The sequence below is a fragment of the Rosa rugosa genome, chromosome 5, assembly GCF_958449725.1.
Source record: "Rosa rugosa chromosome 5, drRosRugo1.1, whole genome shotgun sequence".
In the NCBI taxonomy this organism is placed as follows: domain Eukaryota; kingdom Viridiplantae; phylum Streptophyta; class Magnoliopsida; order Rosales; family Rosaceae; genus Rosa; species Rosa rugosa.
The window spans coordinates 13,616,095-13,636,848 of NC_084824.1; the positions used below are offsets into that span (position 1 = coordinate 13,616,095).

Sequence of the window (20,754 nt, forward strand, 5' to 3'; positions counted from 1 at the left end):
CTGTACTTGAACATAATAAAGAATCAAATAGTGGGACACAAGGATTTGAACCTTGATCTTCTCGAAAATCTTGAGACTTGAGATGCAAGTTACAAGCCCGAGAGCTCTACCATATTTGAGCTACATCCCATTAACCTAACCTAAGTACCTAATTACTACCTAGTAATTACAACCTAAAAACCTAATTCAATGCACGTTAGTGATAGCATAATCGTTATATTTTCCACCAAACAAAGACATACATACCTACATCAAAGACACAAACAAGTTCAACCAACTGAGCTCGAAAACATAGCATCATGCCCCAAAGAAACCAACTCCGAAGCATAAAAAACCACCCGCAGAGAAAAGAAGTTTAAACAAGGGATCAAACTTGGAGACAACTTAGAGACGAGGAAGGCAGCTCACAAGGCATTGATAGAAAAATACAGCACTTGATCAAAGCTGCGGAAACACCACCAACAAATATACAAGCACAGGACCCCCTTGTGAACACTGGAAGTCAACACCAAGCCAATTTCCAATAATGAAACAACATACAATGATCTTCATTAAACAAAGTTTTTCTTCATTCCACAAAGTTTTTCATAGACACTTGATGAGGCACAGAGAATCTTACTGGTCATCGAGGCACAGAGAATCTTACCGGTCATTAAATATAGCACACAGTCTTGGCGCCATAAAAAGAAGGGCAACTGTTCTTATACTCCAGAACGATATATCAACCAGCACTTTCAACAACAAGACATCACCAAAGTAGACATCAAGCAGAAGAGCAGGAACTATCTCCAAATAAACAACTTCTGCCAGCCAGTTTCAATACTAGAACCTCACACTATCAAATAAACTCCAAAGGCAGCAAAAACAATACAACTGGCAAAAAGCAATGACCAGTAGAATGTGTGAGAAACCCTTTCAACTATAAGCAGAAATTTCTACCATGAGGCATCACAGCCAATTTCTAGTAGCAATCAGGATATGAGAAACATAGGAATCAAATTGACCACTGGATCACAAAACTGCTCATCTTACCAACAGACCAACCAAAATCAAAACCCACTCTTGAAAAGAAACCTTCTGTACCAAACCTGAACATAGACAAAACACTATCAACATCGATAGGGAGTTCAGATAACTGTTAAAAATTATCAAAAATTAATTTTAGGGCAAAGAATCTCAAACCCTACAGCAGAGGTACAAATTTTACCCACTCTTGAAAAGAAACCTTCTCTACCAAACCTGAACATAGACAAAACACTATCACTGTCGATAGGGAGTTATCACTGTTAAAAATTATCAAAAATTAATTTTAGGTCAAAGAATCTCAAACCCTACAGCAGAGGTACAAATTTTAATAAGTAATCTTTACTTCATTTATTCAGAAACATCAGGATACACTACTCCTTTAGTGATCGAAAAACAAGAAGATCAAACCAGCATAAGAACAAGAACACCAACAATGAATATGAAGTAAAGATCCATGATGCCAAACCTATTTAGTGATCATTTTTTGGCGAAATCAAACAGCATCTGTAGATAGAAAACCCAAACAGAGTGTTTTATTAACGAAAAGACTTAAAGTTTTGGAAAGAATCAATCACTCAAAAGAAAAAAAACTCCTGAAACACAAGCCACCGCACCCAAACTCCCGCTCGCCTTCAACTACTACTACTAACAACCCTGAAAAACTCGTGCAGACCATACTCCAATCATATTATTGTTGAATGACTTGCTAACACATACCGAAACAGAAAATTTTAGAAAAACTTGTAAGCCAAGAATTATCAAACCTCTTCCTACACGAATCTATAGTGCTACTCCTAGCGATAAAACCACCATGACTTGCAATATGTGAAGCGAAACTAGTAAACGTCAGTGTGCCAAACCATTTTAAAGAATTTCAGAAGCCAAAAAGAAGCATAGAGGGAGGGAAAAAAAAAATCCACAATCACAAAAGGTTTTGAGAAAGGACAAATAGCAAAAGTGCCCATGCAACTTTGTGAAACCAAACCCTGATACACAATAACATAGCATGAGCCAAAAAAAGCTGTTTGAGAAGGAATGAGATGATTGCTAATGATATTATTACTGAAAAAAAATATATATATATATATATATGACAACATTTTGAAAAAGATCAACAGAAAATAGGAAAGGAGTTGATCGCCCAAACCAAAAAAAAGACAAAAAACACGATTCAACTCCTGCCCTTACAGCCATCCAAGCTATCAGCCAAATCCTATATACACCCGTACAAATAATAATATGAATAGAATGCAGATAACAAAAAGGAATAAGTTCATCTTGGAAAGAATAGAACAGAAGCACATGAAACACCCCAAGCACAGCCTAGAAAAACCTGATCCAGTGAAACCTAAAACATGTCTCAAAACAAGCAATCAGATCAGAAATTGAGAAGGAAGGATTTAATCACTGACAGTGAAACCGATGAAGCCTGGGAGCAAAAGCTTGCATAACCATCAACACCGCAGCAACCATATCCTAAACCAATACCAATAAATATAAGCAAGTACAAAAAAATAATAAAAAATAGTTCAAGAGAAGATAGCAGGTATGAATCATGAAAACCAATAAAGCCGAAGCTCTGCCCATTATATCGCCTTCAACAGCCAAATCCTAAACTGAAAATTGAAAGATTTGGGGAAGGAATATAAAATTGAAAGAATTAAGTTGAACTCTGTAACCAATAAGCCCGACACCTCCCCATCATGAAACCAACAGAATCCTAAAACTCCATCAATCAAATCATGCAACCACAAAAACAACAAATCAGGAATTATAGTTAAGAGAAGGGAAATATTAGCAAAGGATTGAGTTGGCCGCTGTAAATCGACAATGGAAGAGAAAACCCAATAGCATCAACAATGGAAGAGAAAACCCAATAGCATACCAGCCAATATCTAAACTGAAGTCCACCTGACTGAGTATACACATAATCTAGAAGTTCAGTGACTAAAGGATAAGAAATACTCAATTGAAGATATTTTATATTAAAGGCAAGAAGCATCAAACCCCCTCATGAAGAGATGCATACTCCATATCACCACCGCACCAGCAGTATCCTAAATCAGTACCGATAATATCCATCTATAAGCAAGTATATAAAAATAAAATTAAAATTAAAAACAAAGAAAGTTCAAATGCAAGATAGCAGGATGTAATCGTGGAAACCAATAAAGCTGAAGCTGCCTATGGACTGCAGCCTTCACCAGCCAAATCCTAAAACACAAACGAAACTATGATGCATCACAATCAAGAAAATGTGGAGAAGAATAATTTTTTGAAACAAGTTGGAACTTTGGAACCAATAAACCAGTTACACAATGATGCGCTACATAGAGCTCGACAACCGTCACCACCAAACCAGATATCCTAAATCACACCAACAAAAACCATCTTATCAATCGAATCCAACCACAAAAACAACAAATCAGGAAGGATTGTCAAGGGAGGGGACAATTTAGCAAAAGGACTGAGTTGACCGCTGATACCAATAGCCCGAATCACAAAACTGCTTGCTCTATAGCATAGGCAGCACCAACAATAAAAGTCAAAATATAAGTGAAGCATCGTACACCCGAGTATAATCCACTGAGAAGTGAAACCCATCCTATTCAATCCTGAAAATACACAACATCCATCATCTAGAAGTTCAGTATCTGCCGAATGGACTACAGATTACTAAATTTAAGAATTTACCGATATTAAATCTTAAGCCAATAAGCATCAAACCCCCTCGTGAATAGATGCATACTCCTTTTTAACAATCTCCTGTAACCACCTTGAAATACACATGCACAACAGAATTCCATCATATCATAAATGACTTGTAATCCAAAACCAAAAATAAAGCTGTGAAAAACTGGATTATAAGCCTAGAAGCATCAAACCTCCAACTACATAAATCCATGCTCCAAGCAATAAAGAACTGTATATAACATCACTAAATTGGAAATCCAAAGGCAAATTCACAAGCCAGTGATCAGTAGCCAAACCATTTTAACCCCAATCCGTATGATTTGAGCATTGGATCCATAATTCAGAAGCATCTGTAATTAAAAAACCAATCACAAAAGATTTTAAATATTTTAAGCGAAACCAAAGATTTGAAGGACAAAAAACAGAAACCAGGAAACCAATTAGACAGAACACTTTTGGACTCAACCAGTCCCTGATACTCATCAATATAAGCATGAACCCAGATAAGAAGGATGGAGCAAGATGATCACTCAAACCAATTGACAAACCCAAACTCCTGCTTGTCATAGTAGCCATTACCAACACAGCACCAAAAACCTGAAAATCCTCGATCTGAAACAGAACAGAAAAGAGGTCTGACAGTGTTTTCTGAAGAGAATTTGAAAAGGAAGATGAAGATGAAGATGAAGATGAATAAGAAAGGACCAAAAAAGTTCAGCACGGAAACCAAAAAAGCCACAGCACAAGGAATCTTAATCCACTGAAATCTAAAACATGCCCAAAATGAGAAGGAATGAGTTGATCACTGATAAGGTGAAACCAATAAAGCCTGGAACAAAAATTATTGCAAACCATCACCACCACCAATCCAAATAACTCGTCCGGACTGCAGCCTCCACCAGCCAAATCCTAAAACACATCAATAAAACCATGACACATCATGATCCAAATTGAATCAAGAAGATTTGGAGGAATAAAATTTTAGAAAACTTGATCACTGAAACCAATAAACCCGATTACACAACAATTCGCTACATAAACCCCGGCAGCCATCACCATCAAACAAGCCAAATCCTAGCACATCAACAAAAACCCCAACCGATCTCCATCAAAACCGAATCATCCAACCACAGAACAACAAATCAGGAAAGATTTTAAGAGAAGGAATATATCAATGAAGGGATGAGTTGACCGCTGAAACCAATAAACCGTACAAGACCGCTTGGTCTATAGGCAGTATCTCCAATAAAAGCCAAACCCTATTAACACACCAGCAAAGCAAAAATCCGATTTCAAAATCTAATATTAATAAGTGAAGCATTGTAATTACTGAATAATAATACACATCATCCTCTTCCTCTTTGATCCTGAAATTACACATCACCCCAATACATCATCCATGAAGTTCAGTATGTTGAATGACTAAGAATTTCTCAATTAAAGATTTTCTGTATAGCCAAGAAGCATCAATCCCCCTTGTGCAGATTACAACCTCTAATCACCCTGAAATACACATGCAGAACATAGTTTCATCACATCATTGTTGACAGAAAACTAAGCCAAGAAGCATCAAACCCCCTTATGCATGAATCCCTACTCCTAGCAAAACAATACGAGGACCAAAACAGAGTGCTGTCAGTAAACCAAACCGTTTTAACATCAATCTGTGTGATTTGAGAATTGGAGAATCCTTTACAAAATTGAGCAGCATCTGTAAATTAAAAACCAAACAAGTAATTACGAAGAAAAACGAGAATCGCCAAACATTCTGAGAAAGATAAAATATTTAGAAGGAAAGAACAAATTGCAGAAACCAGGGAACTCCTGCTTGGTAAACCAATCCCTGATACAGATCAATAAATGTAGCATGAGTGCAAAAAGAATTCAAGCAAGATTTTATTTAAAAAAAGGTATAAAGTTGATTAAAAAGGAACAGTTCGACTGACAAAACCAACTAAAAAACCCCAACTCCTGCATACATAGCCATTGCAAGCACAGCAGCCAAATTCCGAACTTCTCCTAAAGAACACCAATAACAACTCAATCTAAACCAGAGAGCTGAAGAAAAAATTGGAAAAAAAAAAAAAAAAAAAAACAGAGAGAGAGAGAGAGAGCGGTTGACCGCCAAACCAAATACAGCCGAATCACATAAGCTCTGCCCAGCACATGCACCTACCAAAATACCAGCCAAATCCTAAAGTCAAAATAGGGTTTGGACAAGAATGGAAAATAATTGAAAGGAATAAATTGGATTTTGAAAACCAATAACCGAGACACGGCACCACAGCTGCTTGCTAGCCATCACCAACATACCAGCACAGCCTAAAACAGACGAATGAAAAACTTGATCCACTTAGATCTAAGACGTGCCAAAAACAAGGTATCAACAAAAATTGAGAAAGAATGAGTCGATCACTAAAACCGATTAACCAATTAAGCCTGGGAAATAAAGAATTCCTAGCCACCACCACCACTGAGCTGTAGCCTAAACCAATAGGAGCAATACCCATCCATAACTCGAGACTCTAGGAGACAGCCCAAAAGCAAGCATCACATAATAGTTTTAAATAATTTAAGAGGTAGGTAAAATTATCATATTTTAATGTGTAAACCAATGAAAGCTGAAGCTCTACCCATTGCTTGGCACACCAGCAAACCGAAAATCCGATTTTCAATATCTAATCTCATTAGTTGAAGCATTGTAATCCTCTTTGATCCTGATAATACACATCATCCATCATTTAGAAGTTCAGTATCTGTTGAATGACTCAAGAGTTTTGTTCTGTAATTAAATTATTTAGCCAAGAAGCATCAAACCCCCTCGTGAAGAAGTGCATTTCCTCAATTTTACAACCTCCTTTAACCACCCTGGAATACACAAGCAGAACATATTTCATCATATCATGACCCAGTAATCCATATCAAACCCCCTCCTGCATAAAGTATGCAATATGCAGGCCAAAACAGAGTGCTGTCAGTGTCAATCAGTATGATTTGAGAACTGGAGAATCCTAATTCAGCAGCAACTGTAAATTAAACCAAACAAGCATTTATGAAAGAAAAAGAAAAACGAGAATCACCAAAAACTTTAAGAGAGATTAAATATTTGAACGAAATAACAAATTGCAAAAACCAGGCAACTCCTGCTTGTTAAAGCCAATCCCTACACAACAGTAAGTGTTGCATGAGCGCAAAACAGAATTCAAGCAAAATGTTATTTTAGAAAGGTAGAAAATTAATTCAGAAGGAACAGCTTGACCGATGAAATCAACTGAAACCTCAACTCCTGCTTGTATAGCCATTGCAAACACCGCAGCCAGAATTCTCCTAATTAAAGACCACCAACAACAACTCAATCTACACCCGAGCAGACAACTAGTAAAAAAAACAAGAAAAAAAAAAAACAGAGATTTCGAAAGAAAGAACGGTTGATTGCCAAACCAAATACAGCCGAATCACATAATTTTAACTCTGCCAGCACTTGCACCTACCAATATACCAGACAAATCCTAAGGTCAAAATAAAAAATAGGGTTTGGGAAAGAAAGGAAGATAATCGAATGGAATAAGTTGATTTTGGAAACCACAGAGAGCCGAAGCACCACAGCTGCTTGCTAGCTGTGACCAGCACAATTCCAGCACACCCTAAAACAGAGCAAGGAAAAATTTGATCCACTTAGATATAGAACGTGGCAAAAGAAGGTTTCAACATGAGTTGATCAGGTATCAAAAAATTATTGAGAAAGGCATGAGTTGATCACTAAAACCGATTTAGACTACATCACATAATAACAGTTTGGAAAGGAAGGTAAAGAAAGCAGATTTAGATTTAATCCGTGTAAACCGATAAAAGCCGAAGCTCTGCCCATGGCTATATGTACGGACTGCAGCCTTCACCGGCCAAATCCTAATAACACATCAACAAAACCATGATGCATCACAATCCATATCAAATCAGGCAGATTCTGACAAAGAAGTAATGAAATTAACGAAACAATAAGTCGATCTCTGCAAACCAATAAACCGATTTACGAAACTGTTTGCTTATATAGACCTTGGCAGCAGCCACCGCCATCAAACCAGTCCAGTCCTAAATCACACCAACAAAAACCACAACCGATCTCGATCAAAATAGAATCATCCAACCCCAAAAACAACGAACCATAAAAGACTGTACGTTAAGAGAAGAAACTAATTGGAAGGAGTTAACCGCTGAACCGATAAACCATGGCTCTATAACATCGGCAGCCATGATACACGAATAAAATCCAAACCCTAAACCAAGGAATGGAAGAAGAAAGAAGCTCTGAACCTGGACGCGTTGCCATGACCGACTTATTGTAATATAGCGCGGGGTGAAAGGATGTGAGGCGCCTACGGGGGTTATTTATAATGAGTCGGGAACGATATGGAGGGCTGGGATTAAGCGGGGGTGGGAGAGATGGACGGTGGATTTTAAAGTCAATAGCGGTTGCTGGTGAGCTCGCGACGCGGTATTTCATTTTCTGAGGCGGTTTGTTATGACTTGAACCCAACGGAATGTTTCCTTTTCCTGAATAGGAAAAGATAACAGGATTCCCTAAGCGCACCGTCTTTGGATGTCGGTTGTTGACCAAAGAAAACACAACTTTTGATGTCAGGAAAACAGAAAAATTTGATATCCAACAGCCCAACTATAAGATAATCCAAGTGTAATATTATTTATGAAAAAATTGTAAGACAACAGAAAATTGTGGTATATATGTTTCTCGAATCTTCAACACCAAATTATTTTTGCAGTACAAATATCTAAATATGAAAAATTAGGGACGAGTAGACCGCCCACCAAAATATAAAAAATCCTACCGGCTATCTTCTCTTCAGGTTGACTGTAATGGAGGCAGAACTTATATCTGTTCTTATTTGGATGGGCGGTCTACTCGTCATTCTGCAACACACTGGGGATATCTCATTTGACTTTCTCTTTTTATTTTAGGCTACTAAGCATGTAGGCATATCCGTGGGGATATCTCATTTGTGTAGGGTACATAGTATTTCGGGAACATGAGCAAATTCGGGTTAGTTTTTGAATTGTTTAAGCTCTCCTTAGTAACGTTAGATTACTGATTATTTTATGTATATTCTCATAGTAATGTTACCTGAGATTATTTTAGGGTTTTCTAGACACGGCTTAATCTTTTCGTAAGCAAAATGTGAGTGAGTCATTTTGTAACGTTATTACTTTTACTTTTTAATGAATAATTTCTTTTTTTCGAGCCCACGACCCAAAGAATCAATCATCATATCTAATGTTTCTTCAATTTTTTAGGAAATCAACAACCTCTTGAAAAAAGAAAAGAAAAGAAAAGAAAAAACAACCTCTTGCAATTGTTTCGTTGGTCATCAATTGGAATTTCCAGATCACTTCGATCTCAAAGGCTAGGATTTGAATTCTAGGTCATCGCTCTATAACACAGCACACAACACCAATACCGCAGTGCACCACCTAGCCACCCACAGTAATAGTAGTACAAGTTCAAAACGATCACACGCATATATTATGTCAAACTGATCGTATATATATGCATGCGCCCTGAATGTGCATCATACTGTTAATACAACCATCCTCCACAAAATACGCTTAGTTTTAGGTTATGACAAATGCATGATCACCTTTCAATGATTCAATCTACACACACACACACAGATATGTATGTATTATCCTAATTCATGCACCACATTCTAATAGCAAAATTAACTCTCAATCGAGCTTAGCAATGAGGTATAGTCCAGGATTTTCTATAGCTCGTTCTTGTGGCGACTGCACTGTTGGTGCTAGCTTGGCCTGAAATGATTTTTAAAGACTAATTTAAGATATGAACCATTGGATGTTAAATTTATTAAGTAAAAGTATGTTAATCGACAATAGAGGTGAATATGCTCGTTTATTCAAGGGGTGAACATAAGAATTGTCCGTCAATTACTCGGTTCTTTTTTATGTCAGATAATACAATTTTAGTATTTTTTTGTTGTTTATTTATTTATTACACAAAAATTGAAATTATACAACAACTAGTCAAGTCCCACCTCCCACTTTGGTACTCTTGCCAGTTGCAATAAATCAAACTGACAAACTATGATCGCCTTGGATCTCGAAAATTCTGTGACAAAGTAATGACCGAGTACATCCTCATTTAAGCAAGAAGTAGATCATCAGTTACGACTTTACGAATAATATTTGGCTTAGCAAATCAAGTCTAGACAATGAACTGAAATAGACCAAGTAGAACCCGTTACAGGCTAGGATAATATAAGCCAAGACACATTGCTTTCCTATTTGCGATATATGATGGGCTGGGGTTGCACATATACGTACTCACAGAAGGAGATAGTAACCTGCAGAATCCTCTAAGCCTGAAACAAGGAAACAGGAAAACAGTGAATAACATAAAACTGGAACAATGACTTCAGTAGAACCAAACCCAAAGAACACATTGCGAAACCATTAGTTCATCCAAGCTTTAAAGAGGTCAATGCAGTTGTAGACAAAAACTGTAGATGAAAAATTAAACATGCCTTGTTAGCAATGTTGTTTGAAAGCCAGTCCAATCCCTCGTACAATCCTTCACCGGAAGTGGCACATGTACTCTGGATATACCTGCAGAGTATAAATAGATTTATATATAAGCACATTGGTAAAAAGGAGGATTGAGGTGCTTCTGTTTGCAACTTTGCATATTGACAGTAGATGGAGATTCTCTCAATGGGGGTTTTCTAGTTATTAGCTATACCAATGGCGTTGTCGAAGAGAATGAAGGCCAAGCTTATCGGTGATCTCAGCAGCATTCATTGCATTTGGAAGATCTTGCTTGTTTGCAAACACAAGAAGCACAGCATCCCTCAACTCGTCCTGCTCGAGAAAGAACATAACGATTTAAGAACTTGACCACTAAACTAAGAAAGTACCGGAAAAACATAAGCCTTCCCAAATACCTCATTCAACATCCTATGCAGCTCATCTTTAGCCTCAACAACACGATCTCGATCATTGCTGTCAATCACAAAGACAAGCCCTTGTGTGTTTTGGAAGTAGTGTCTCCATAGTGGTCGAATCTGAACCCCCCAAACCACCAATTAATAATTAAACAGGAACTCTCACAAAGTAAATAGCAAAAGGACCTAGTGTACTTAACTACTTATATCCATTTACTTCCAAAGTTTACAGGTCCAAACTAAACAAAAATGTATATAAAACACAACCAAGAAGTAGATTTTGTTGAGACCAAACTAAACAAACATGTATATACAACCACAATCTGGAAGTGGATTTTGTCCATCCCAGCAAAATACCCAATTACCAAAGACAAATGACCAAGAGGCACAATCCTAAAACAAAAAATGTAGCTCACCTTGTCTTGGCCCCCAACATCCCACACTGTGAAGCTGATGTTTTTGTATTCCACAGTTTCCACATTAAATCCTGCCCAAAAACAACAAACAATATTCATATCCATAGAAAGGCGTATTATAAACACATTCATGTCCATAAAAGACCTACCTCAATCAGAAGAAAATTGAGAAAATAGGAATTTAATCAATTCGGGATACAAATTTTGTGCAAGAAATATACCAATGGTAGGAATGGTGGTAACGATTTCGCCTAACTTGAGCTTATACAAAATGGTGGTTTTACCAGCAGCATCAAGACCCACCATAAGAATACGCATATCTTTCTTAGCAAAAAGTTTGCTGAAAAGTTTGGTGAAAGACAGCCCCATCTTGTATCTGAAATAATCCAGATAAACCAAATTTAAGTCAAAAACCCATTGTTTTCCAACGAATGTTCATTGACATTTCGTAGACCACTAATGAGTAATGACAGACAAATATTGCATCCATGGAAGACAAATCTCAGTAGCGAGCAAACAACTTTTTTTTTGTTAGTGTTAAGAAAATGAACAATTAACATATAATTTTATATGCAGCAGCAGGTATACAAGGCGGACACTATGAGATTGATCATGATCCGGACACTATGAGATTGATCATGATCGATAATGGAGATTATCCTAACAAATGTACATCGATCACTACAAATGCCAAAAACGTACCCTCATTTTCATTGCATGGACGATTACAATAATCAAGGCGAAATAATCTCATTAGCAAACAAGCATCAAAGACTCGGCATTGCTATGAAAAATGAGAAATTACCGTGAAAAAATTGATATGGAAGAGTGACCCAATTCGTCAATGCAGACCTTGAATGTCACAAGTCTCGGTATTTAGATCTAAAATGCAGAAGGAAAAGAATTGAGAAACTTACGGTAGAAAGAGAGGTGTGCATGTGTGGGTCTTATGGGGCCGTACGGTCACTACTTTCTTAATCTGCAGATTCAGATTCGGATTCCAGAGAGGCTCTCTCTTCTCTTCGTCCCTCGCGCCATTTATAGGCTACGGGAAAGGCGGATGTTAACGGTTTGGTTTAAATTTGAAACGTTGTATTAGCATATCAGGTTGTTGGCCAAAAATGAGAAAAGTGAAATATAGTTTTAACAAAATTAATTTCAAGTTCAAAATTGATGTCGTATATTAGATGCAATCTAGATGTATTTTTTTGTTAACATAAGATTATTTTTCTTTTTGTGCATGTTGATCGAACTCAGCAGAGTGTATTGACTATTGATGATATATTTTATCATCATATTCTACCCTTAAGATTAAATTCGTTGATTGATGACTTTTTATCACAATTTAACTGACTCATGGATGTACAATTTCATACTCCATCTCATAAATGTATATTACAGTTCTTTGAAAGCCGACTGCCATGATAGTACAATTCTGTGAAAGCTTAAGAGCTGCATTTGATGAAAAATCGAATATATATGGCTCGGGAGGAGGTTTCTATTCATACCCTGACACAGTGACACTTGATCGAGAACCCTATCAACTTCCCTGACATGTTAGAATGGACGCACACAATTACAAAACTAAAGTAGTGAACAACAAAACCAAGCCTATCAGAGAAGGAACAGACTGAAAAAGAAACCGTTAACGAAAGGCTCCTAATGTCAAAAGGTCAATGTTTGAGTCGCTGACTGACTAGTGTCTGCTCCTAAAAAAATTGGAAGACCACTCGGAATCACCTTCCTCCCGGTCCGTCCAAGAAGCAACAGGCAGTACAGCAAACTTGAACCTCTTCCAGCTTGAGAAGTCATTCTTGTCTTATAGATAATCTTTCTGATAATTTGCAAGTGCAAGCACAATACAAATCAATGTCATTAGTTGGCCACATACCAGTACTAAAAAGCAGGCATTCAAGTAAAAATAATAACAAGGTTAATTTCATTTTGAAAACCCTTCTTTGCCCATATCAGAAATATTATTACTCACCACTATCTTTAAACTGACAATATCATTTCCTGTTAGTTTTCTACACAACCATTAGGCAACAACCTACTGCAGATTCCAACTTCAGGTTGCACAAGTTAATAAAGTTTCATAAGAGAGATCAAAACATCTAATTTCATCTGCCAGAGTCAGACTTCGAAATTGCAGACTTTAAATAAAGAAAAGTAATGGAGAGGCTAACTTACTGATCAGTTCATAAGTGACTATCATTGTAGTTCCATAGAGTGACATATTTAAGAACCGCGGACCAAATCCTCTGTAAAAGCCCCACCATCCATCTTCTTCAAGGAGTGTCTTTGCTGTCTTCAATACTGTTGGTCTTCCAGCACCATAGTTATCCATGACCTTTTTCAGTAACATATTAAACAATTAAGGCTAAGGAAATGTAAAGAAAATGGCTGTAGAGATTGAGAAAAAACGATTTACATTTTTACATTGCATTACCTGAAGTCGTGTCTTGATTGTGTCAATAGGAGTAGTGATGACAGAGGACAAAGCACCAGCCATCATACCAGCTGTAGCCTGAACTGTCACCATCTCCATATGAGATGGCTTTTGTTGGTCTTTGTCACTATAGCCCAAACTCCTATAATGATAAAAAGCAGGTATGATTATTAGACACCACATTAGGCTGAAGTTAGGGAACTGCAATAGAATTAAAATAGATCACCGGAAATTATACACACCTCCAGATCATGTGTTGGGCAGAACCATAGGCTCCCCACCAAAGCGCAGATGCTGGCGACTGGCTCAGAGCTGTCAACCAAAAGCCTCTGTACAGACCACGAAAACCTTCAGCCTCTATAACTTTACTTACGATTTCAAATGGTCGGTTGCAGGATGTAGTCCCAGAAAGTCCTTGAACCATTAGTCTCTGGCAAGTCTGAAAACAGATAAAGTAGAGTTATAGTGAAGAGGACATTTCAGAAGGTACATTCGACCCTTGTTTGAAAGACAGAACTGATGTATCAGCATAATGAAGTGCCAAAATAATCATAGGGTATCAATTTCGGCCTGAACAGGATATCAGAGTTGGGCATAAGAATCAGCAATTTTGTGAATGACATTGTTTCCTATCTTGGCTAAATCTTTTTTTTCTTCTCTCTCTCTCTCTCTCTCTCTCTCTTTTCTTTTGGAGGAAACAAAGAGTTATTACCTATCTTGGCCAATAAATGACAATAAAAAACTACAGGAATGAGAAGGAACTGGTTTACCTACCACATCCAAGGGTACATAGTATGCACAAGAAATGAAATTTGAGAACATGCCCGCCACTCCATTTGCAAAACCAATACGTGTAGCTTCAGGCATCTTTAGACCTTCAGTGTACTTGAACATCATATCCTTTGATACTTCAAGCGATGTCAAAGCCAAGACCCTACCAGGCAATGATCCAATTGCAGAAGTGCCAAAACCCCTGAAGACTCCAGGGATTCCATCTGTCTTTAATATCTGTTTAAATACTGATGTTCCACTCATGTGAGAGAGTCCAGAGTCTACTTGCATTCTGGTTTTCACAACTGATGTTGGGTGTAGTAAGGCTGATTGCACAGTGAAGAGAATAGCCCCAATTATATGGAACCTCGTCTTGTCCAACCTACATTAAGGTGAAAACAGAATCAGTTCTAAACCACATCAACCACCACCTACAAGAAATACATTATGAAAATACAATGTGAACCAAGATCAAGAAACAGAAAGGAGCCTCCATATCTTCTTTGAGGTTTTAACAATGGAACTTAGAAAATAGTCGTGCACTTGTACTTGTGTGTTCTGTTTCTTTAATTTTTTTATTTATTTCGAGAAGCATTTGGTTTTGTTTAAATCACCATCAAGAATCCAATGAGATTCCTAACCTCATTGTCATTCCTCATTCACTTATTCCACAACGAAAACTACAGATTACATTACAAACCACTCCGAAAACAGAACGAAGCAGGGCAAAAGAATCTCCATAAGAAGTGCATCATTTACTTATTTTTCCACAAAATTGCTTTAGCCAATATGTAAATCATAAGAGCCGGTCAGCCATAGCAGCTGTAATGAGCATTTCTAGCTCAAGACAGAATCTTGCTCTTAAACACAATATAGAGTAGCAGAAATATGATAAACTTGTTGCCTCAAGTCTGATAGTCAATCAAGACCCACATGCAAACATGATTCCACCAATCATTGTCCTAAAGAAATCATAAGCAAAATTTACTCCTTCAAAATCCAACAAGCGAAGGAATAGTTCCTCAACAAAACCCAAACTGGCCTAAAGCAATCATCTTTATTTTATTTGAAGCATGTGAAGAAAATGTACACAAAATGGTGAAATGGGCACGGAAAACCAACCTGTCCCAGTTGACATTAGTATCGGCAAGGGCAAACTCCGCCGCTGTCTCAACCTCAGCTTCCACCGACATCACCCCTTTTTTTTTCTTTTCCGGCTCAGGCACTTCTTACGTGTTGCTTTGATTTCAACTTTCGAGGGAAGGTTTGCAACTCTCCGGTTACTTTTGTGTCGGAGAAATGGGATTCCGGCCAAGTTTTAAGTACTGGGAAACCTGCTGCTCCTGCTCGGTTCCCAGCTCTCAGGCAGAGAATCGTAAAATACGAGACACGGCAATGGCTACATAGTTCGATTGCCACTTCTGGGCTATTCTCGATATTCTATTTCTCTACTACGTGGGCCTTCACCCAAACATTTTTGGCATTGTGGGCCTATGTGAGACTTTTCATTAGATTTTTTTTTTTTTTTTTTTTTCACTCCACTAATTTATAACTCGTGGAGACATGGACGATCATAATAATAATCTAAATTGGCACCATATTTTTTAACAAATCACAGTCCTTTACATGAGTAATTTTTGAATTTATATATATGTACGTTTGTATTCAAAAAATCATACGACAAATTAATACTGTCGTTATAACCAAAACTAGTACGAACTACGAACACACGATTTAGATAAAATTCTATAATTTTATAAGATTTTATACTCATCTCTCGACTTTAACCTGTCAAGCAAACATACTCTATATGTGGACCCAAGCCACATCCACGCATTTTTGGGGCTTGCAAGAAGTGAGTGTGGTGTAGAAGGTTATGGAAACATATAATGCTCATCTATTAATTTAGGGTCGTTGGTAATCTCGGTCTTGGGTTACCCAAACCTAATGACTCAAATTAATAACGAAACGGTAACTAGTAGATTTGGGCAAACCTTTCCCTTAAAACCCAGAACCCAAAAGAAAGAAAGCCCAAACCTTCTTCCACTTCGTTCTAGTCTCGTTTTCTCCCCCGCAGCAGTTGAATACACAAGTTAAACCAAAATATTAGAGAAATACCGATTCCTTCTCTTAGTTGGTGAGGAAGAAGCTTTGTGACCACTTAAGGGATATTTTCTTCTTCCTTAAACGATGAGCTCACAATTCTCAAGATTCCTCATCCACCTCGTTCCAAGTTTTGTGTCACTGCGGCTACCTCTGCTGCAACCATTGTCGACTGCTGGAGCGACTTTCGTTTTCTCCCAAAACTTCATCTCTCAAGTAAGCACTTCTTTCCTAGATTTTAGGGCAGAAATCTTGTATAAGTTGAAGAAGAAATGTTTTATCCACAAAACCAAGTGTTCTGAGTCACCACAACATTCTCCAATTAAGCATACAAAAAGGGAGACTTGGAACTGGAATGGGCATCGAGCAAAACCGAGAGAAATTCAAAAACACTTGAAGCAAATTAACCCTTCAAGTCTTTAGGAATAAGTCCAACTCTCAGCCATTTTCCCAAACCCTTCTTCAAACCAATTTTCTAGAAACCCCAAAATCCTAAAGCCCTCCAATTCTCTCACCGCAATGTGTTTCTAGCTCCCACACCGCTCTTCATTCCATCAAGCTCCATTCAATATCTGAATATACACACAAAATTCTCTCATTAATATCAAGTTATTGGGTTAATTTTGGCCTAGGCACTGCTTAATTCAAAAGAACCCTCACATTTTTGGTGACATTGCTGGGGATCACTTTTCTCTTCCTTTGATGGGGACTTTTGGGACGTGGTAACTTGATGACACCATCAGCAAACATAGAATCCAGTATAGCATGGAAGTCCTCATTGCCGCAAGGAAGGGCTGGATAAGTTTCTTGCTCTCTCTTGTAAGAAGACTTGTTTTCAACTGTGAGGGTTTGGTGTGCATCCTTCTTGTCTGACCGCCAGCTCTTTTGTGCTTTTACAGGCATGCTTATCTTCATTGATGCATGCCTGCATCCATCAGCCCAGAAAACTAGCCAATACAGACATTTTCCTAATAGACTTTGTAATCCGGTAGCATGTTGCTGATACATATTTCTAATAGAGATTCCTCTCCTTTTTCATCATAACAATCAAGGGCCATTGAACTCCGTGACCACCACTTCTCGCTAGAGGATGGTCTCACACTCACTTCCATAGCAGAGTTGTAAAGGTATCTCAAATGAGGTGTCTCGCGAGTTTTCAGAGCGTTTTATGTCTCCTAGGTCTTTCTCTAGGTTACTTGTTGAGCGAGGTCCGGCAATGCCCATATGTTTTCGGTATGTTGCTAGGACCACTGCAGGTTGGCCAGAATGGATTAGCTTTGAGGTACAACAAGAAGAGTTTCAAGAGGACCTTATTGGAGCAGGGGTAAAGATTTCATTGTTTCTTTCCGGTTTTTATGAGATTTACAAGGATGATATTTGTCTTCGTCATGTTATGTGGAGATGGAGTCCTGAGGCCCACACATTTGTCTGCTCTTGGAAGGAATTTACTCCTATATTGGAAGATGTTTACAACATCATGAGGATCCCACTTATTGGGATGTCACCCCCTTCAATACAGAATCGGACAGGGCACAAAAGAAAAAGTTAGATTCTGGGAGAAGGTGCTTATAACTCTAAAGAAGTATTCCATTTTTGCAATTGGGTAAGGCACTTTTGGGGCTCAACTGATGGAGGTAACTTTAGGAAGGGTGAAGGTTTTGATTCCGGCTGCCGAGTGAAACCGATGTTTGCTTATTGGTTGAGTAGGTTCATCTTTGCTTATTTCCCTTACGAAAAAGTGCAGCGTAGGTCTTTCCCTTAGCCATTATGCTAGTAGCTGGTACTCGCTTCCCACTTGATCCCTTCTTCCTTAGTCATTTATACAGGATGCTTGATCAAATCTCGAAGGATGATAAGAATTGGGGGGGGGGGGGTGTAATATGGCATTGATTCTTTAGCATCCAGTTTCTTCGTCCAAGTGTTTATTTGGAGAGAGTCAAAGGCTTGGCAGTGGAACCTCTCACTCCTGAGTCTCTTCACCAACTCAAGGAGGACAAAAGAGACTTTAAGTTAATATGATTTCCGCTATGTTACAGATGGTTCAGAAGAAAAGTAAAGAAGGGTTCAAAAGAAAAGTAAAGAAGGGTGCATTTAAGCCTAATATCTTTGATGAAATTGAACAATTCAACTTCAGACCATACTTTATCGCTCACGGCTTCTAGGTATCTCCTTTCTTTTATCCAGAAGGTTATTCATCACCATTTTTGGGTTTTTAGAGTTGTTCCTAGCCACTAGCACACAGTTTATATTGGTGAATGATAATTTCTTCAACCCTATGATAGAGAAATATTCCCCTCATAGAGTTAGGAGACAGTTTGGTATTGATCAGGATGTGCCGGTGCATCTATCTTTCGATAGAGGACATCTCAAGGATTGCATTATGAAATTCACTCAAAAAGATGAGATTTCTTGCAGAGCTATACTTTCTGATAATCTTGGAAAAAAAGAGTGTGTTGGCACTACTACCTTAACATTCATGATATGCTGGGAGTTGCGGTGCGAGTTTAGGAAGTTTATTAAGATTTGGGGTGCTAGGTTGCATCTAAAAGCTAACAGCAAGAATAAGAGGATGCTTGTCATGGGTGTCATGTCTAATATCAATTTCACTGATAATGAGGTATACTCAAACGATATAGAGCATGTGGTTGGTTATCTCAAACGTTAGCTTTTAGATGCAATCTAGTACCCCCAGTCTTAATAAACTTCCTAAACTCGCACTGCTGCGACTCCCATAATTTCATGAATGTTAATGTAAAAGTGCTACCATTGTCCTTTTCCCTAAGATTATCAGAAAGTATACCTTGCAAGAAATCTCATTTTTTTGTTTCATAATGCAATCCCCGAGATGTCCACCACCGAAAGATAGATGCGCCGGCACATCCTGATCAATACCAAACTGTCTTCTAACTCTATGAAGGGAATATTTCTCCATCATATGGTTGAAGAAATTACCATACGCCAGTATAGACTGTGTGCTAGTGGCTAGGAATAATTCTATAAACCCCAAGAATGGTGATGAATAACCTTCTGGATAAAAGAAAGGAGGTACTTGAAAGCCGTGAGCGCTAAAGTATGGTTTGAAGTTGAATTGTTCAATTTCATCCAAGATATCAGGCTTAAATGCACATTTCCTAGCAGCTTTCTTTATCTCGCCTGTCGTTAGTCCGTTTAGCGCCTTTCGGTTGCCCAAGTTATATTTCACAGTCTTGAAGGCAGTCAACGTATCAGCCATTCTTCTCCCATTAGACTTGTAAATCCTTTGTGCTCTTTTTCCTTCTCTCTTCCACCTGGCTTATATTCATCTCTCGACTTTAACCCGCTAGGAAACATACCCTAGATGTGGACCCAAGCCCCTTCCACGCATTTTTGGGGCTTGTAAAAGTGGCTGTGGTGTGGAAAGTTACAGAAACACGTAATACTCGTCTATTCATTTGTTGTTGGTGATCTTGGTCTTGGGCCTGAGATCCAAGCCCGATGACTCACCGTAATTTTAATAAAATTAGGATACAATTGAACTATGTGTTTAAGAGAGTCAGTGAACTATTATGTCAAATAACTTTAGCTAGTGTATTAGTTCCAAGCTAGATTGTATAGACACAATAAATACAGTCGAAATTGTGATACATCACACGCTTTTTATAATGATGTGTCTCCATGAAATCATAGCATAAGTGACAGTAAGTTAAAAAATTTCATTCGAAAATATCGTAGTAGTTGAACAAGATTGATTAAATTTATACTATTATTAAGAGAAGAGAGCTTGCTCTCCATAACTGAATTTTTTTACCAATTTATTCTTTATATATTAAAAAACTTTGAATCAAAAATAATCAACAGGGATAATAAAGTCAATTTACAACATAAAAATAAAAACAAAATTAAAATAAAAGTAGTGGAAACATGATGGGTTTCTAACTTTCTATGAGGAAACTCCCCACTACCTCCCCACACTATTGAAAAAAAAAAAAAAAAAAACCTCTTGTGTGTAGGCCCATGCTAGTTTTTGAATAAAATAAAACTTATATTGATTCTCAATGATGGTTACAATCGTTTATAGGGACATCCTGAACATTCACAGGAGCATAAATTGACCTACTAAGGTTATATTGAAAATCTAAGGCAGAACATCGTTAGAATGGTTGTTCGATTTTGTAATTGGCCCATGCTAGTTAATGATTAAACACGCATGTAAAAATTGAAGAGGTAAAAATAAAATTTAACCAAAAATAAATGCCATAGGAAATCTAAAATGTTAGATATTTAGGAGGGCTCACCACTGAGCCTGGACCATCAGTGCAGCAGATTGTTGTATAACTCCCATCAT

General features: G+C 37.7%; 2 protein-coding genes and 1 long non-coding RNA gene across 6 annotated transcripts; all 3 read right to left on the reverse strand.

Annotated features, from left to right (window-relative positions):
• Positions 1 to 130: 130 nt before the first annotated feature.
• On the reverse strand, positions 131 to 8,067 carry LOC133708020 (uncharacterized). 2 transcript variants are annotated; one of them, XR_009845516.1, is made up of 3 exons: positions 3,912 to 8,067; positions 3,721 to 3,802; positions 131 to 3,641 (listed from the first exon to the last, which is right to left on the reverse strand). It is a non-coding gene; the product is annotated as an uncharacterized LOC133708020 (long non-coding RNA). The 2 variants fall into 2 exon arrangements; XR_009845515.1 differs by having other exon boundaries at positions 3,721 to 8,067.
• Positions 8,068 to 9,771: 1,704 nt separating this feature from the next.
• Positions 9,772 to 12,145, reverse strand: LOC133711958 (ADP-ribosylation factor-like). Of its 2 annotated transcripts, none has more exons than XM_062138029.1 (7): positions 12,025 to 12,145; positions 11,329 to 11,483; positions 11,108 to 11,178; positions 10,692 to 10,811; positions 10,490 to 10,608; positions 10,275 to 10,356; positions 9,772 to 10,112 (listed from the first exon to the last, which is right to left on the reverse strand). In XM_062138029.1, exons 2-7 carry the CDS (start codon positions 11,474 to 11,476, stop codon positions 10,107 to 10,109), a joined length of 546 nt encoding a protein of 181 aa, XP_061994013.1. In that variant the 5' UTR covers positions 11,477 to 11,483; positions 12,025 to 12,145; the 3' UTR covers positions 9,772 to 10,106. The 2 variants fall into 2 exon arrangements, with proteins under 2 accessions (XP_061994013.1, XP_061994014.1); XM_062138030.1 differs by having other exon boundaries at positions 11,913 to 12,052.
• Positions 12,146 to 12,183: 38 nt separating this feature from the next.
• On the reverse strand, positions 12,184 to 15,745 carry LOC133711957 (uncharacterized). 2 transcript variants are annotated; one of them, XM_062138028.1, is made up of 6 exons: positions 15,450 to 15,745; positions 14,331 to 14,709; positions 13,799 to 13,995; positions 13,557 to 13,698; positions 13,298 to 13,457; positions 12,184 to 12,941 (listed from the first exon to the last, which is right to left on the reverse strand). In XM_062138028.1, the coding sequence occupies exons 1-6, from the start codon at positions 15,518 to 15,520 to the stop codon at positions 12,916 to 12,918; spliced, it is 975 nt and encodes a 324-aa protein (XP_061994012.1). In that variant the 5' UTR covers positions 15,521 to 15,745; the 3' UTR covers positions 12,184 to 12,915. The 2 variants fall into 2 exon arrangements, with proteins under 2 accessions (XP_061994012.1, XP_061994011.1); XM_062138027.1 differs by lacking the exon at positions 12,184 to 12,941 and having other exon boundaries at positions 12,969 to 13,457.
• Between the last annotated feature and the right edge of the window lie 5,009 nt (positions 15,746 to 20,754).

Bases quoted from the DNA above. Each gene is read 5' to 3' on its own strand.
- LOC133711958 (XM_062138029.1), bottom strand. From the start codon at position 11,476: ATGGGGCTGTCTTTCACCAAACTTTTCAGCAAACTTTTTGCTAAGAAA. The intron at 11,179-11,328 runs GTATATTTCTTG...GTTTTTGGGCAG, and splicing joins TACCACCATTCCTACCATTG to GATTTAATGTGGAAACTGTG. The intron at 10,609-10,691 runs GTATTTGGGAAG...TTTCTCGAGCAG, and splicing joins TGCATAGGATGTTGAATGAG to GACGAGTTGAGGGATGCTGT.
- LOC133711957 (XM_062138027.1), bottom strand. From the start codon at position 15,520: ATGTCGGTGGAAGCTGAGGTTGAGACAGCGGCGGAGTTTGCCCTTGCC. The intron at 13,996-14,330 runs GTAGGTAAACCA...ATCTGTTTTCAG, and splicing joins ACTATGTACCCTTGGATGTG to ACTTGCCAGAGACTAATGGT. The intron at 13,458-13,556 runs GTAATGCAATGT...TTACTGAAAAAG, and splicing joins CAATCAAGACACGACTTCAG to GTCATGGATAACTATGGTGC.